The sequence below is a fragment of the Macrosteles quadrilineatus genome, unplaced genomic scaffold, assembly GCF_028750875.1.
Source record: "Macrosteles quadrilineatus isolate MER2022 unplaced genomic scaffold, UCM_ALF_1.0 Scaffold_8__2_contigs__length_117827958, whole genome shotgun sequence".
In the NCBI taxonomy this organism is placed as follows: Eukaryota; Metazoa; Arthropoda; class Insecta; order Hemiptera; family Cicadellidae; genus Macrosteles; species Macrosteles quadrilineatus.
Window position 1 is genome coordinate 46,436,034 of NW_026542601.1, and position 19,575 is coordinate 46,455,608.

The 19,575-nt window shown below is 32.9% G+C and overlaps 1 protein-coding gene across 1 annotated transcript in view; it reads left to right on the forward strand.

Moving 5' to 3' along the window:
* The window catches only part of LOC128999825 (uncharacterized), a 176,737-nt gene that overhangs the window by 68,361 nt on the left and 88,801 nt on the right, over positions 1–19,575 (forward strand). The window contains exons 16-24 of the mRNA XM_054426521.1: positions 1,283–1,322; positions 2,695–3,125; positions 6,545–6,649; positions 9,815–9,866; positions 10,058–10,419; positions 11,100–11,130; positions 13,413–13,816; positions 15,311–15,341; positions 18,117–18,499. Of these exons, the coding sequence (XP_054282496.1) occupies positions 1,283–1,322; positions 2,695–3,125; positions 6,545–6,649; positions 9,815–9,866; positions 10,058–10,419; positions 11,100–11,130; positions 13,413–13,816; positions 15,311–15,341; positions 18,117–18,499 (1,839 nt within the window). The remainder of the gene's footprint in view (positions 1–1,282; positions 1,323–2,694; positions 3,126–6,544; positions 6,650–9,814; positions 9,867–10,057; positions 10,420–11,099; positions 11,131–13,412; positions 13,817–15,310; positions 15,342–18,116; positions 18,500–19,575) is intronic.

Below are 19,575 nucleotides of genomic sequence, written 5' to 3' on the forward strand. Positions count from 1 at the left end.
AGGGTTGACTGCTATAGTGGTTGAGAAAAAAGGATGAAATACATTAAAAGAGTTGTAGATAATTAACTTTGGTAACGTCAAATTCAGACGAGTAGACCGTGTCCAGCTACTTGCCATAATAAATAACGCGATGAAAGTAGAGAATTCTTACCCGTAAACCCCAACACATTGTTTCAACGTATCAGCATCGCTAAGAATTCTGATGAAGAACTAAAACACTTCTTGTCCTTCTTACGGAGAAAATTCCAAAAATCTGTAAATTTAAAATGCCCATGTTATTCTTATGGAGACTAAGTAAACTGTTGTAGTTTGCTTGTTTATGAACATATTTTGATCAAATTTGGAAAATGCATTCATTTCATACTAAATTATTACATTTTACAAAAAACACCTCTTTGCCCTCCCTGTTGCAGCAAACCTAAGTACTCTTTAAACTTTTATTTAAATAGGGAATAAATGTGATATTTCTAAGGAGACATTTTAGTATAAATCCAATCAGGGAAATGGAAATTCGCTTAGTCTGCAGGTTTGCTGCGGCGGGGGTATTTTTAAGTGTGTTTCAGTTTGTTATCATGAATAAATAGTTAAAATTATCGTAACATGGGTTGTTTCCATGGAAACGTAATGTAAAACGGTAGCATTTAGCAATGTTTTTAATTTTTTTGTACTTTTGGCCTTTTTGAATGTGCTCTAGTGGCAAAACGGTTCGTCGTAGAAACAAACATTATATAGGAAACTTGTAGTAAATTTTGTCATCTTTAATTTTACAAAGCAGGATTTTCTCAAAACCCCATACTTACTGAGATTTGCCAAGAGAACCAAAAAATGTGCCCAAATTTGAAGGTTTTTCACAAAATAACCAATGTTCCGGGCAAAATATCTGTCAGCAAACCTCATATTCGTGTTCAGCGACCCAAAAAACATAAAGAAAAGTGATGATTAGGACTGTACCTAAACTTTCCGCTAACTGTCACTTATATTCCTAATATGCCTAGCCTATAAGAGCTTGGCACACTCCGGTCAATAATGTATAAACAGTAATATCTGTTAATACTAATAACTAATATGTTAATATGTTAATATTACTAATAACTACTATATACTAATAACCTAGAAAACATTTAGTTATCTTGATGGTGTTTAAACTAACTGTATTAACTATTAAACAGTCCGTTTTAATTCCATGAAACATGCCTAAACACTACTATGCACTTTTGTTGTGTTATGATAAAGACCTATTATGTGATTGACACTAGAGTCTAATGACAGTTTTACGTTGCAGCCAGGCTTTACAATCATAAGTCAGCCAATAACATTCAAACGTAAGTAAAACTTGCATACTTATTTCATTATTTTAGAAAAAAAAACTAGCCGCTATACCCGTGCCTTGCAACGGGGTTAAGATCCAGAAGAGACAATTTTGGTCCCTTGAAAATAATGGCAAGCAGCTTAATTTTAAAATAACGCCGTTGATTTTATTGAAGCCGCTGTGCATCTAAACAACAACTAAATTAACCACAATTTATAAAACAATATGTCATGATCAAGTTTATTAAAAATAAGAACACATTTATTTCCAACACCAAAGCACGCATGACACACAGATCGTAATACTCTTGAGATAAAACAATAAGTTCCAAATTGTCACTTCTGCTAGTCGCAGTATCAGTCAATAAAAATATATCAGTCAATGATATATTTTTAGGTATAACGAAGACATCCCATCTATATGGATCAGCTGTCGCCATTTTTTTAATAAAAAAAGAATGTAGTTGTGTGAGCCAGTCACAGATTGCCCTAGTGTCTAAAACTCTATTTTGTACCTTATTTTTCGTTACTGACATAGTTGCTGGGTCACAACAGTTGCTATAGCTCATAATAAGTTATTCCATCAGTTTGACTTGGTAAAAACCATCATGTAATCGGCATAAATCAGTAATTTAGATCAGCGCAATCTGTAGGTGGCTCAGACCAACTAAGACAAATTTTATTAAACACCTGGCTACAACTTTAACATGGGGATGGAATGTATATAGACATTCCATCCCCATGTTAAATTTGTAGCCAGATTTTTTATCCAAATCGTCGTAGTTGGTGTGAGTCACCTACAGATTGCACTACAAGTCACAAGTCACCTACAAACTTGTTTACTTGTTAAGTCAAACATTGGGTATGACTTGTGGTGAGCTATAACAATTGTTATGATCCATCAACGTGGTCAGCAACAAACAATAAGGTATAAATTAGAATTTTAGACACTAGTGCATTCTTTGATTGGCTCACACATCTACTTTCTTTTTTAATAAAAAATTTTCGACAGCTGGTCCATATGGATGGGATGTCTACTTCAGTATCCAATATCCAATGGCATAAGCAAACAACATAGTGAGTAATTTGCCCTGTATCACAATAGTCCCAAACCTATTAAACATGAATATCTCTGCAGTTACCAATCAACGACTCCTGTTGACTGTGGTTCACAGTGAGTCTGAGGAAAGTTGTTGAACATAGCCTAGATAGTGTAGATATACATAATTTAAACTTGCTGCTAGCTGCCCTTAAAAAATTGGGTCGTATTTCATATTTATTTATTTTTTATTTTACTAATATTTTTTTCCTCGGCTTATCTACTTAATTGACATAACATTTATTTAACAAACTTTTCGATTGAATTTGTTTTATATATTTTTTCAGATGAAAAAGATTATTTTGACGGCAAGGAGCTAAAAAAAAAGGACTTCAAAAAAATGTTTTATTCAAATGCGTCCGTAAGATTTCTGATTCGTTGCTACAAAATTGAAAACAGCTACATTTCTGTAATTGCCTCTCCTAGCGGAGTCAAATTTGGGACAATAACAGGCATAAATTGTTTACAAAACCAATTTTACGAGTATAAGGTCGTCACTACTAAGGGTAACAAATGGATTCTCTCCGAAGACAGATTAAAATATGGGAATCGTCTGAAAGAACCATATTGCTGGTATTATGGGTGTGACGAAGAAAAGGACCCAAATGAGAATGTCATGATATTCTTTTTCTTTTGGCCCGAAGAATCAACGGGATCTTTACAGGACACTAATGGAGAAATACAAACAACCACTAAACCTGGATGGCGTATCGTAGAGGTGAGGGAATGGAATGCTTAAATACCACGGTCCAAGCTATAGTTTAGCCAATCATAAAATTAAATTAACCAATATAAAATTATGAGAATAATTAAGGATAACATCAATGAAACACACCGGCAGAGTGGTTATTGGAATGTTCGTCAAAGTAAACGATTATAATTCAACAATCGTTTTGTAAAACTAGCAATATTATTCCGTAAAATATTCACTTATTAAGGTTTAGAATAAAATTATACAAAATAAACTCATTTACTATTTAGGCCAGTAAATTAGAATTAAAAACACATTTTGAGAAATTCATTCCCAGCAAGCTGAAATCGTGTTAATACCTTAATATAAAAATATAACCTTTTGAATGAGTTAAGCTGTACCATATTATACGTGTTCTGATAAAAATTTAATTTCAATTTTAAAAATGCAATTGAAATTATCATTATGTAGTTTAAAAGTTGAAAAATATGAGATTTTATTAGGCAATGTCAATAAATTTGTAAAAATGGCTGTTGCCGGAAGTAGGAGTGAGATATAACTATCCAAATAGCGTATTTTTATCGCAATTTGCGTGTTTAATAATGCCTTGAAATTATTTGCCACTGACTACCAAACACCTTGTATATTGCTTTCGTTTTAAATTCTATTTTTTTTTATTTTCAATCTCATAACAAATTTATGTTTATAAATTTTAATTTTAATGAATTATACGCGAATTAATTAGCTGTTGTCACCTGTTTGCCATGTTATCAAGGGACATCAGCCATCAGGTGCTAAACAACACTACTTGCGACGTTGCCAACTCTACCAGACCGTGGCCTGGAGTTAAAGGTGTGGCTGTGTGTAAAATAGTGATGAGTTTCGTTAAAGGCTGATATAGGGATAAATTATGGCAAACCTGCGGACTCAGGCAATTCCCAAAATATTTTGATCGAGATAAGACCGTAACAGCTGATATTTAGTTTACAATTTTTCTCATTAAAACAAACTATTCTAGTTATTTATTTTCGCAATAATTTGTTGCATCTTTTTCCTTCTAAAGTCTCTCAGAAACTGTTTATAATGCAATAATGGTAAATAGTTGTTAACGCAACCAGCACCTAAAGATAGTCTCTACGACACAAATAGAAATTTAAGGCACGAGACTTAGTGAATGCCTCAAAAACTTCTACGAGTGCCGTAAAGGCTAATTAAGCGAGTTGTTTACACTCCTTTCCGATCGTTTGTCAATTAGGTTTGTACAACTTCATAACCTAAATTATTTCTTTTAATTTTTTTAGGGAATATGTACTGCTAGCAGCACTCTTACTACAGGGTGTCTTGCAACCATATGAACTAACTTTGTCACGTTATTCAGCATGTCAAAACAAACACGAAATGTAATATAGCATGTGTCCTATCTCATTCCGTTATCGGTCTATCTGTCTACTACGTGATTTTTACAAAAACATTCATAACTCCTTAACTGTTTGAGCTACATTGTTGAAATTCTGTAAACATGTTCATCTTATTGACCAATATCTTGGTCTATTTTATAAGCTTAGTTTGTACAACGAATAACATTGTTTAAACGGAGAAAGATGAAGGTATGGTAAGACATAAAACTAATTTCTCAGTTATTCTTTGTACAAACTAAGCTTATAAAATATTTTTGAAACCGGCATAACGTTTAATAGATTTTACATCACTTGCAAATATTTTGTAAAATTAACGGTTCCATGGAATTTGGCATCGAATATTTTTAAAAGCCGCCAATTTTAATCGGTTCACGAGTTTTATTGATATTTTTCACAAAGATATTGGTCAATAAGATGAACATAAAAAAAAATCCAACACTGTGGCTCAAGTGGTTAAGGAGTTATGAATGTTTTTTGTAAAAATTACATACCCACAGATGGACCGAAAACGGAATGGACACATGTTATATTACAGTTTTAGTGAATTTCCCATATAGGGAATAAGCTATTACCGTAGGTCTCATGGTAAGACCTAGACCCGGGACCGATTTACTTTTTCGTTTTGAGGTCCCCAGAGGCCAAAAACACCATCCGTTCAAATTAATATATATATATATATATATATATGTGTGTCCGTTAGCGCGATAACTCGAGCAAAAATGATCCGATTTCGATGAAATTTGGTACAAACGTGTAAATCTACGTTTATTCAAACGAGTTTGCGAACCAGCATGATCGGACGATGGGAACGGGGTTTTATGGGGGGTTTTATGGGGTAAAAATGGGTTTTTCTAATTTTTGACCCTAAAAACTTTAAATTTCTAAATTTATCTCTAGACCATTTTGAAGAGCTTAAAAAAACAAACAATTTAGTATATTGAAGTGTTATTGAATGTTCATTGACTACGGAGAAAATTCCCATGTTATTCTTATGGAGAATAAATAAACTGTTCTAGTTTGCTTGTTTATGGATATATTTTAATCAAATTTGGCAATTTGGTTTATTTCATACTAAGCTATCAATATTTCAATTGAAAAAACACACCTCAACATCTTCCCCGTAGCAGCAAACCTAACTACTCACTAAAATTAATGTTATTTAAATAGGAAATAAATCTGAAAATTTATAGGGAATATTTTAGTAGAAATCAAGCCGGGTAAATGGAAGTTCGCTTAGTATGCAGGTTTGCTGCGACGGGGGTATTTTGTTTATTTTGACGTGCTGAATAACGTGCCAAAGTTTGTTCATATGGTTGCAAGACACCCTAAGTACTGTTTCATGTACAAAATAGACAAATATTGCACATTTGTGGCAAAACTGAATGTATGGACACAGTTTAGTTAAAAAATTTAAATTAAAACAAATAAAATTAAAATTTCTCTTAAATTATTAACATTATCAGTGAAAAAGAATCAATAAACATTTTTGCAAACTTATTATTTTTTCGTCACTTGGAAAGCTGGGTAACTTGGAAAATAATATGTTAATTTAGGTGGTAAAAGATTAGTACAAACCGTTCAAGCCCTTACTTCTATTTCGTATATAGGACTGATGTGCCTTTTTTAAGATCTTTTAATTAACTTTCCTGAAACTCTTGGTTTGCAAATCGTTTGGTTCAATAATTCTTACGTTATGTTTGAGTTTTCAGTAGAAGTCGGGAGGTCGACAATTGAATTGGACGTTACCAGCTGACAAGTTGGCGTTTTAGCATTACAATTTTACTCCTTGAAACATTCCCTCTGGTCCGTTACTTTACCACACTAGTGCTGTAAAGTAAGCAAACCATGCGGCAAAGTGAATCTTTTTAATTCAAACAGTTGAATTTAAAAGGATATTTAAAAAAATAAAAATATCTAAATTTAAAAGTTTTATTTTGGATCAAGGCAATCATCCAGAATCAATAAAAATTATTAAATAAGTAATTTTCGTTAATAAAAAGAGTAAACTATATGTTTGTTGGACCCCAGTCTCCGTTCGAGCCTTTACAACCAGAAGACGAAGACAACCCTGCAAATGACCAAACCCAGAATCAGGTCTCAGCACTTACACAGACTCAACAACAGTCATTACAGGCAAGTATATATTAGGTTGTAATTATCAACTTTAGATGTGCAGTTATAACAACTAAGACGGCTCTATGAAGCGTATTCTGTGATTTAAAGCTAGTGTACGGATATCTCTGAATACTCATTATTGATTCTATAATTGCTAACTTAAAACTAAATTTCACTATTCCAAAATTCATTCATTGGTGTTTTGCAATATCACGGTCAGAAATAAGTTGGTCATAAATTATTGTACACATTTTAAGACTAATTTAAAAAATGGTAGTAATTATAAAAAGTGGTTATAAAATGTCAGTAAAAATCACCTAAACTGTGAGTGTAATATACCCTCTATACAGGGTGATTGATATAAGTGTGCTAGCCGTTTTATTCGAAAACCATAAGAGATATCAAAAAAAGTTAAATGGTAAGTGCCTTAGACTTTTTATTTAAAAAATTGTAGTAAAGTCAAAAAAATTATTTTAGCCGCCATTTTTCTAATATGGCCGCCAACTTTGATTTTTCTTATGGAACAGCCTGTATTTTATTTTGTATTCTAGTAGAAAATGTAATTTTAAGACGATTTTATTCTTGTGTTTTTTTTTATAAACCTAACCGTTTCAAAGATAATAATGGTTTAAGTTGTGAAACTTTGAATGGTTTTCGAATAAAACAGCTGGCATGCTTGCTTAGGCCTTTTTTGAAACTCTTTCTCAAGCAGAAATTTCAAAACTTTAACCATTATTATCTTTGAAACGGTTAGGTTTATGAAAAAAATCACTAGAATAAAATCGTCTTAAAATTACATTTTCTACCAGAATACATAATAAAATACAGAGTGTTCCATAAGAAAAATCAAAGTTGGCGGCCATATTGGAAAAATGGTGGCTAAAATAATTTTTTTGACTTGACTACAATTTTTTAAATAAAAAATCCAAGGCACTTACCATTTTTAACTTTTTAGCGATTTCCCATATAGGGAATAAGCTATTACCGTAGTACTCATGGTAAGACCTGGACGCGGGACCGATTTTTTTTTTCGTTTTGAGGTCCCTAGAGGCCAAAAACACCATCCGTTCAAATTCATATATATATATATATATATATATATATATATATTTTTATATATATATATATGTGTCCGTTAGCACGATAACTCGAGCAAAAATGATCCGATTTTGATGAAATTTGGTTCAAACGTGTAAACCTACGTTTATTCGAACGAGTTCGCGATCCAGCATGATCGGACCATGGGAACGGGGGTTTACGGGGGGTTTTATGGGGTAAAAATAGGTTTTTCCCATTTTTGACCCAAAAAACATAAAATGTTGCAATTTCTTTCCAAACCATTTTGTAGAGCTTAAAAAAACAAATAATTTAGTATATTGTAGCGTTATTATGCGCCTAATGGTTACGGAGAAAATTCCAAAAAATTGTAAATTTAAAATTCCCATGTTATTCTTATGGAGAATAAGTAAACTGTTGTAGTTTGCTTGTTTATGAACATATTTTGATCAAATTTGGAAAATGTTTTTATTTCTTACCAACTATTAACATTTTACAAAACAAAAAAGTTTTACCCTCCCTGATGCAGCAAACCTAAGTACTTGTTAAACTAATTCTATTTAAATCGGGAATAAATGTTATATTTGTAAGTAGACATTTCAGTGTAAATCAAATAAGTCAAATGGAAATTCGCTTAGTCTGCAGGTTTGCTGCGGCGGGGGTATTTTGATATCTCTTATAGTTATCGAATAAAACGACTGGCACACTTATATCAATCACCCTGTATAGTTTTCTTCTCAATGACAAGTGTTGTGGCATAAGTCAGCTGGCCAACATTAGACCTTCACCATACCAGCTGTGTATGACATTCATTTGATGAATCAAACATTAACTGACCTCAGTATCAAGATTACTAGTGTACAAGAAAAAATTATTTACTGACATCCATATAAAAATCCCAAAGTACCGATGAACTTTTGAGAAAACTACAAGTCACACCCCTATAAATCATATACCTAAAATGTTCGTCATGGCGAGAAACCTTAAGCAAAACTATCTATTATTTCATAAATTGCTCTTTAATTGTTTAATGGTTGTAACTCCTTTCTAAAGGGAACTTTCCATAGACCTAATGTTCAAAATACCTCAGCTGTACTTATTTGTTTGTTATTCTTTCACTTAATACCTTATTAAAATCAGATGTGATTATTTGTTTGTATAACTGTATTCTGTTTTGTTTATTTCAGCTTAACTTAATCAGTCAATAGTCTTACCAAAGATTACATATGCTGTCTTACTAATACTAATGCAGTCAAACGGGGTGAAGCCCGTGGGTATAACAGCTAGTTTTAATTATTATTTATTTGCGGTTACTATATACTGTAAAACTGCTTTATATTTGATATTTTATGAAACAACCCGTACAGTATTAAATAAAACTATTGATTTCCGTACCGGGTTGGGAGGCATTTCGAGTGGATTTCATGGCTACTTTGAAGAAAAGCATTGGACTTAATAGGAGAGTCCATATGAACAAACTTTGTCACGTTATTCAGCATGTCCAAATAAACAAAAATATGTAATATAACAAACTGTGATTTATAATTTCATAAAAAATCATATTAATTTCACACATCACACATTATTATATTCTTAATTCTCACTGACCACTCTCATTTCACTCATATTCAAAAATTTTAATTGTAAAATTATCCTGGATCTGATTTAATTTCTGAGAAGAAAGACCTAATGTCTGTCACCTGATTGATTGGGCGAACGTAATGTTTTCTTTGTTCTGGGTCCAGCATTTGTAAAACCTGCCATACAGTAAAGGCAACGTTGACTTCCTCGTCAAACATGTTGAGGATCTACTGTAGAAGCGAATGAACAAATAATAATGAAGTTCTGTTGTTTGAAAATACAGTATACTGCGTCGTGCTTGAACCTACCATACACTCGATGAGCAAAGAAGAAAACACTTGAAGCAAAGCGTTGTGCAATATTTTGATTCAGGTGAAATGCTGGATCAGTGTGCGCCCAGTGTCTATTCTGAAACTCTATACTCAGTTAGTTCTCCACGAATTCGTTTGGATATAAAGATATACCTTTTGGGCTTCGTCATTCTCATACATCTCTGGAATAATTTTTAGAATGTGTAACTTTAATTGAGTAAATTTTTTTTTCCAGAAAACTAGACATCTCCAGAACATTGACATAGAAGGCAAGAATATTATAAAGCGTAAGTTTCACTATATATTTAGTATGCAATTAAAATTAAGCCCCATTTTTTCTGGAACCGTTTTTAATGTAACCTATGTAAAATAAGCCATTATATGGTAAATTTAAAATAAAACAAATAATTGAACCACATGAAACTATAACTGAGCTAAACAATTTAGCTGAAAATCTACTGTTGTGCGATTTTTGCAGGTGAGGAAATAATACTGGAAGACATTACCAGTACAGGATCATGGGTTCTGGTAGCAAAGTACCGACAGAAATACGATCCTGGATTTGTACTACTTTGCCAACAATCAGCGGACAACAAATACTACTCTAGTGTTTTCAGTGGCGAAGTTCACGTTCTTACAATAGCAAATCACGATTGCTCACCCAAGAGAGATTCTGGATTTTTGATAATTGTTTCAATCGATGAAAGAGACAAAACAAGTGGGAAAGAGTTTGTCTTTGTAAAATCGTCAGCCAATGCCATGTTTAGCATTTGTAGAAAATGTAAGTCAGTTGAATATCTTCCTGCTTATCAAGCCTGGAAACGTTCATCTTGGTATCAGGTAAATGTAAAGAAATGTCAATCCTAAACTATTAACATTTTACAACAAAAAACCCTTTTTTACCCTCCCTGCTGCAGCAAACCAAAGTACTTGTTAAAATAATTCTATTTAAATAAGGAATAAATGTGATATTTTTTAAGGAGGAATTTTAGTGTAAATCCAATCAGTCAAAAATGGAAATTCGCTTAGTCTGAAGGTTTGCTGCGGCGGGGGTATTTTAAGAGTTCTTACACTACAGAGTTTTGTAATTATTATTATCTTAACCGTTACTATTTTTTAAGGAGGAATTTTAGTGTAAATCCAATCAGGCAAAAATGGAAATTCGCTTAGTCTGAAGGTTTGCTGCGGCGGGGGTATTTTAAGAGTTCTTACACTACAGAGTTTTGTAATTATTATTATCTTAACCGTTACTCGTTAGACACTTTTTTCGATCTCTTAAGGCTACTACCAAGACCGATGATTTATTTGTCAGAACAGTACTATCTACTAAAATCACAACATAATGGTTGACAAGGGCATTTCCATCTATATTTTCAGTATAAATCAACTAGGAAAGCAGTTGTTTTGGTGTGGTACGCAAGATCCGTTAAAAAGTAAGTAAAATCTTATGCATAATGGTTAAGGGCGGCTAAAAATGTTTTGATGGGTTTTAAATCTTACTCACGATAACATTTTTTTAGGAGCCTATAATGGAAGGATGCACACTGAAAAGTAAGTAATAATGAGATTATACTGTATAGTGTTTGTTAAAGTCTGTTATGAACATATGACAAAGAATTATAAAAAAATGGCTAGCACCTTTTAGTAAAAGATATATTTTTCATCCAAAATAAGGAGATATTCAACATGTTATGAAATAATATGGGTTAAACATGAAAATAGTTATTAAGATGGATACAAAGTACAATTGTTTACATTAAAATACAATTATCAGCGCTATGTAAGTCCAACTCCATTTTAGGTACCAATAATATCATCCGCATACTTGAATGAAAGGTCTTAGTGTGAAAATATCAGTTTTCCGATAAACCTTCTCCTAAGGGTACGAACCTCAACTAAAGGGTTGTAATTAATCACAACTATTGCAGAAGCATCAGATGTGACATTTTTTCAACACACTACGATTTTTTCAAAAACATCGGCTAAAAAGCCGTTTTACAAAAATTTATTGGAGGCCGAAAGCTACGTATGGATGTCCATTCCAGCTGTCATAGTTATTTGGTGGCCGAGCAGGTTTTTACATCCTAAGGCCGAAAATCAGCTGTTCACTTATTTTCTTATAAAACACAACGTAACAGATATTTCATTGATTTTAGAAACAAAAGAACACTGTGCACTGCTCAGTTTCATTATATTTTCCTTGGTTTAATTTAATCAGTGGTGTGGCAAAACACAAATAATAAATTTGTCAATTAAATTAAATGTGAACTGAAATCTATGTTAAGATGAAATAAGAGTATTTTGTATTACCATTGATTATTAAATATAGCTATACATATACAACAGATTTAGAACACAAAAATCAACGATATACAATTTAGTTAGGCTGTTGATGTTATTCTTTAGTTTACTTTGAGCATAGGCTTAGCAAAACACAATAACTAAATTTACCTAAATATACATATAAAAAAACAATGTGATGTGCAAGTTATGTTAAGTTAATCTGACACATGTTAAGCAGTTCGAATTTATTTAAAGTAGCCTCCAACTTCATACAAAACATCTATACATTGTAATTTTCTTCCTGTTTCCATGAAAATATATATTTAATATTATTTTCATAACACTTAAGACACTTTAAAAATCAAAAGCATAGCCTGAGTTGGTACAGCAACGCTTTTAGAATATGTTTTTTTTTTTTTTTATTTATTGAAATGTCAAAGCAAATGTAAACATTGTGAGTATTCTCATTGCAGCCATGGACACCAATCAATATTTACTTTTAAAATCCTCACCTCGGAAATTTTAAAGCCAAAAGGGCAAAGCCCACGGTCAGTATCGAAGTATGAATAATGGTCGAAGTCCTATAATGGTCCTTGGTATGGTAGTTATATTTTTGTAAAATTTAAGCCCAGTTGGTTAAGTAGTTTTTGCACCTATTAGTTATACCATAGACTAACCAACACAAGTAGACTTCTCATCTCATTGTAAATTTTGAAGCACGTTTTTCATGTCTAGTTCATGTACGTGACACATGGGCGCTAGTGTCGACGAAGCTTTGTTTCTATTATTTTAGGGTTAATTTCTTGATTTGTGCTTTACTGTTTGGTTATATAACTAGGGGACAAGTTATTGTTTATGATTAGATCGTATCATTTGGTTAAACGGGGTTTTAAATGGCTGTAATAACGGGAAAAAAATTGTAAACAAAACACGACCTCTACAATAAACCGTACAGAACTAACAATAAAATTGTCTTCAGCTGTTCCACAAGGATGAGAAATCTACTAAGGGAGTATGTTTTATCTATGGTTATACACATATAGACAGACACCATTACATTTTTATATAATAAGTATAGAGTATAGATTAATGCATATTAAATGCACAATCAGTATCCATAGCATTGCAATATACTTGTTTTATTATCACCACTGCCTAGCAACTGTTTATTATTATTATTTTTGCCGATTCCTCAAAATAATTCTTCACATAATCTTAAAGCTGTGTTTTGTTGACTGTGGTGTTGACTGTATTATTCCGGTGAAGTTGTAATAGGGTATAGTGTGTGGTGAAAAATAGCTTTCGTACCAAGGACCGAAATGGTTTTGCCGGCTCGAGATGCTGAACGTTAGCGGCATTAACGCGACGCATTTGCCTTTCGTATAGAATGGCCTATTGTGATAAATTGATTAGTTTTGATTCTGCCACAAAGTTTAATGTAAATGCAATCAATTTCGGGTTTTATTAATCGCAAGTACCTATATTAGGTAGTTATTTATCCCAGAGTATTTTCTCTGTGTCAGTAACTAATGATTATCATACCGTTTCAGAAACCCATATACTCAGAGGGGACCAAGTGTTACCAGTAGGCCTACTGAAAGGTAAACTAGTCGCCAGATACATCAGTGACGACGGACTCTACAATCTCAATTGCTATGAACGTAACAACAATGAACACGTATTGGACATCAGGAGAATATTAGGAGAAACATCAGCCATTCAAATCACAGGATTAGATTGTTCTACGGACGTGAATTCAGTATTTTATTTCGCATCCAGTTATGGCAGTTATACTGTAGGAGTGCCCTTAGCGGAGTCCCCCCAAAACGGCAGAAATTTCAAACTGAAAACCCCTTGGTGTATCTACAATGCCTGGTCCCCCACCTTAGCTGAATTAACCACAATCGAACCGAAAATCTATAATGAAGCCCTGACAAATATTAAATGGATCAAGGTAAAATTAACCTCATTTATTTACATTTTTCCGAGCAGAAAATATTAATAAAACTATTTACTTCATACTACATTATGTGCTTCGTGCACTTAGTCAGCTGATAAAATTAACAACGAATTGCAAAAAAGTATTTTTTGCATTCTTTAATTGTGTTCTTGGTGTTGGTTAGTCAATGATTGTGTTTAGCGAAGTGGCTTTACTGGCAGAACATTCGATTTTTACACGTTCAGTCATAGTAAGTAAATCTGTTCATTTAGGCTAATGTAATAAAATTCTCGTTTCTGTAAAATCAAACTATTGGATTACTAAAAGAGCTGGAATCTCGTGACAAAGGACCTGTGGACCTGTTCTCGGTACCTATAGATATCGAGCCAAAATTGATGTAATAACGATCGTTCACTACAATGCTCTTCGCAAATTTTGATTACTTGAAATATTTACTTACTTATAGTCAAAGCATTCTAGTATTCGTGCTTACTCTTACTTGAAATACTTGAGGTCTTCATTTTTGACCGACACTGTCGGATAAATTGCGTCAACTTATAAGAGCTTGTCAATAAACAGATATATTTACACGATTTACAATATTTACAATATTTACGATATTTACATTTTACTGTGGCATGGCGGAAAGATTTTGGCCTAGGATCTGAAAATAGGCTCCTCACTGAGTTCCCCCCATGATTCATGATAAGCTGAATATATGAAATATGAAGTCTCGGGATTTTAACACTATTGCGGGGTGTGATGCAATCGCTGGACCATACAGCAAATAGGCCCATAGCTCATCTCTTGGGTACGTACGCCTTCATATTTATTCATATAACAACCTTTTCGACGACGATCCTTGATACCAGTACTTTTCCATAGAACACATAGCCTACCTACTTAAGAAATAAAATTACAAATGTCCAAAAACCCAACATTGTGTGATTTTTGTCACATTCAACTGACTACTACAAGATCCCCGTACGTAGAACGGACACACAGCTAGTAAATAATATGAACCGTTAGAAATATTCCACAAATTTTAAATGGGAGTCCCATTTTCGAGTAAAATTGCATTTTACCGTTCTCCTCAACTTCAATCTTCAATTGACCAGTTGAGCAGTGGTCAATCATGAGACTCGCCAGTAGGCCTACTCCATAGCTTAAATCAGTTTGTTTCAGTCGTGTCCACGGTAAGGAAACGATTGTTATTAATAACACAATTATATTTACGTTATCCTTACGGCACCATAATAAATAGGTTCCCTCATAGCCCAGGGTTAAACGGTTAATAAATAACCCCCAAAACGTATGCATAAAATATACTCTACGATTACATGTCATGAAAATATGTATGACGAGATGTGTTTAATTTATTGTTTGTTACAGTAAAAAGTTGGCTATAAAACTAATTATAACTGTTACTAGTTAACCTGATTAGTATTAAAGTATACAAGCGATTGCCTGTTTATGGCAAATACATAGTAATTCAAAAAATTGTTTCAGGTGTCATTAGATTTTAACTTGCTGGTGAAACGTAAGTAATAGGCTAAACGAATGGGAGGTAGAATTAATGCTGTAAAATTATATCTACCGAAAACTACAAAAATGATATCTTGGTACCATAAACTAAATAAAGAAATAAAAATGCTTATAGAATAAAAATCGAATCTTGATTGTACGAGGATACGCTATTAAGATTTTCTGAATACTTGTCTGTTTATAATTAAATAATACAATAATACCTTGAAATTGTAGCTTGAAATCCACGGGCTTTTTAATACAGAGTATTTTTTTAGATCCCTGTAAACGGAATCAAACAAGAGTGTCCGAATTACCAATCAGCAAGCAAGGCCCCATAAAACCAATAATAAAACCCCAGGCCTATAATAATATTCACCTTTCTACAGAAATGATTTCTTACAGTTTATTAGTAGCTTGTACTATAGACCATGAGCCACCAATATTAAACCCTCCCCCCCGTGGGAATTTATGACTTATACTTTTTTTTTGTATTACCTACCAGATTAAGAATTCAGTTGTTTGCCTCTTTTAAATTACAGCGTATTCCGGAAAATAAAGAAAAACTGCCAAATTTAAAAAAACTGTTTTATTAAGATTACATAAGGGTAGCCTACGTTAATTACTGGTGAAATATTTTTTATGGACTTCTTCAGTGTGTATTTAAAGTGTATTTTCAGATAAACTGGTTTTAAATACTTTTGTTAGACATAAATGTAACACTCACTTCATATTTTAATTCTTTATTTTACAACATTATTCTTGTATCATTGTTTTTGTTGTTCTTTTAACATATGTTTCTATTTCTTCTCTTTACAGTATAACATGAAAGTGCATAGGGTTGATTATATCAATTAGGATTATATCAATTGGGCCTTAACACAAAGGCTTCAAATAAAAATAAAAAAAGTTAATAAAATACCCCCGCTGCAGCAAACCTGCAGGCAATGCGGATTTCAAATTGGCCTGAATTGATTTTCAATTAAATATATCCAAACAACATTAGATTTAACGAGTACCTCTAGGAAAGAGATTTTAAGAGATTCTATTTAAATTAAATTAATTTTATTGAGAAATTTTTGATGTAAATTTTACTAGAATGTAAGGTTTCAGTAAAATTAACGTCTAAAACTTTGTTTTCCTCGTATCAAAATCGGATTTGCGACACTGACTTTATTTTTAAATCTCTTTAAAATAATGTGCCGATTGATATGGGTTGCCTTAAAAAAAAAATAAGTTTCTCTTATCAACCCTGTTTGTAGGTGGGGGGTGAATTTCAAAATATCACCAAAAAGAACCTTACATTACCCTAGAAACGTGTATTGAAGCTTGTTTGAATTTATGCATATTTGTGCAGCGTTAAAATAAATATCATATCCGAAAAATAATCAAATTTATGATTTTTGATTGTGTAATACAGTAGCTTAAACTTAACTGATTCAAACGATCAATAGCTCAAATTAAAGCCTATAATTAACTGATTATTTTGAGTCTAAAACATATAAAAAAAACTTCAACAATACTGGAGCTATTGATATTCAATCATAGAAAAACCTTATTAAGATTACCGTTAACACTATTACCCATATACTCAGAGGGGACCAAGTGTTACCAGTAGGCCTACAGAAAGGTAAACTAGTCGCCAGATACATCAGTGACGACGGACTCTACAATCTCAATTGCTATGAAAGTAACAACAATGAACACGTATTGGACATAATATCAGGAGAAACATCAGCCATTCAAATCACAGGATTAGATTGTTATACAGCTATGTAGAACATGTTGTTTTTTTTTATGTTGGATGTTCACCTTGCGTTTGCTTGAAACCCGTCCGATTTGAATAACTAATATCTTAATGCAAGCCGGTATTTCACTGAAGGTTCTTAGACCAAAATATATAGGGTACAATTATGAATGGTAAAATTACGTACAATTTAAAATGAAATACAAATTAAAAAATATATCAAATCTATGTTTTTTGGTCGAGTAATAAAGTAGATAAATATACGATGATGCTTGATGTGAAATATATGTGTGCATACTACCAATTTAAGACCTCAATCATGAAGATCGGACGTGTAGAAGAGCCAAAGAAACTCGGAAAATAAAAATAAACAAATTTAACTCCCTTTAGAAATACAAGGGGGCAAATTTCATTTACGTATAAGCCGAGTGGGACTGTCGATAAATATATACTGATGCTTGATGTGAAATCTGTGCGTGCATACCTTCAATTTGAGACCTCAATAATGAAAATCGGGTGGGTAGAAGCGCCAAACGAACTCGGAAAAGAAAACCAAAATTTAACTACCATAAGAAATACATGGGGAGAAAATGTCGTTTACGTATAAGCCGAGTGGGACTGTAGACAAATATATGCCGATGCTTGATGTGCAATCTGTACATTAATACCTTCAATTTGAGACCTCAATCATGAAAATCGGTCGGGTAAAACAACCAAACGAAATCGGAAAAGTAAAACTAATTTTTTTATGTATATATATTCTAACTATCATGATATTTTCGTGTTTTCTGGAACATGCTGTAATTCACAAGTGGCAACCCCTAAAATCTTAATGTACGTGTCAATACAAGCACAAAAATGTATATTTCAAAAATTCCCACCAAAGGGGAGGGGGGTATAGTATATCTAGTGCGGCCTTGGTATAGACCACCCTCCGCTCTACTAGTGTGTAACAATAATCAAGTCAGATATTGCATTAAAGTGATGCGAATCACAAATAAATTGTGAAGTTAATTTTAATAAGAGTTAAATTGTATTTTTCAGAGAAAGATATACTTTTGGAAGAACATGAGATAACTGTAGAAGAGAGTGATCTTAAAGCCGTATACCTAAGTAAATATGCTGACTATGGACGGAGTAACCATTACACCTTGTTGTGTTACAAAAGTGGACTTTCGGAACATATATCTGTCATCAAACAACTTGGATCCTTCAAACTAGCTGTTAAAGGACTGAACTGTTTGTCCCTATCAAGCTTACAATCAGTTTTCTTCTTATCACTTGACAACATGAAAATGACTGTAGGGTTCATTCGGCTATATAGCCCCAAGAAACAAATCTGGTGTCAGTATGACGTAAATTTAAGTGGGACTAAAACTGTCACTCCAGCTGGTCCGCAACAAATTGATAAAGTGGTTTGGTTGGATGTAAGTATGTCATATAATTGCTTTCTATCTGTACATTGTCACATCTGTTCAAATGTTTGTTTTTTCCTACAGTCACCCGACAAAGTTGGCTTCCTTGTACTCTGCTAATTGCTGCATATTTATACTTTGCCGTACGGTTTATACTTTGTCGTACGGTTTATACTTTGCCGCACATCAGGATTCCAAACTGAACAACACAAAACAGCGTGGTTCTATTATGCACGTAATCCGTGTACGCTTGGAAATAGGTTGGCAACACTTAAAGATAATAATACTATGAGCAGCTGATTGACTATTATAACTACGATTTAACCTGTCATTTCGTGTTTAAAGTTTCGGTATTTCTGAACTTTCTGGACTTTTCTTTTAAACGTTTTTAAAACATTCCTACGATCTTAATACACAAGAAAATACCTTTAAAGCATTTTTTTAGGCGCGGAAACCACTTCAAATTACAAAAACATACGGAACTATATTTTCAAAACGCGGACCACATTTGTTGCCGAGGAAAAATAGCGGAGTGATACGGACCGTGGGTACTACTTTCTCTAGGGCACTATTTCTGTTGCCAGCTGAACCTAAAACCGTGTTGTATAGTGTTTGAAAGACTAATTATTTATATGCTTTATAGTGACTGTAGGAAAAATATAATGTGTAACACGAGTGAAAAAGGCCTTTGCTGCACTCGAGATCATTCCGCACTCGCCTGCGGCTCGTGCGTAAACATTGCTCTCGTGTGCAGCAAAGTGCCACTTTCACCACTAGTTACACAAATAACTATTGTTAACTTTGATGTTAGTTAGCTTGTCATATTGTTAGCTTTTTATATCATGCTGGATTCTTTGTTCAATAAAGCCTAACTAAAGGTAATTTCGTTTTCTAATGGTTTTATTCATTCAATCTACAACAATTTATTGAACAAAGAATCTTTTATTAAAATATACATCAACCTTTTGTCATGGAACTTATACTTAGACCTGAGATATTTAATGTCAATCCTATTGAAGTCCAAGATTGGAAACATTGGTTTCACACCATTGAAAACTTCATCGAAGCTAGTAAAATCAGTGAAGAAC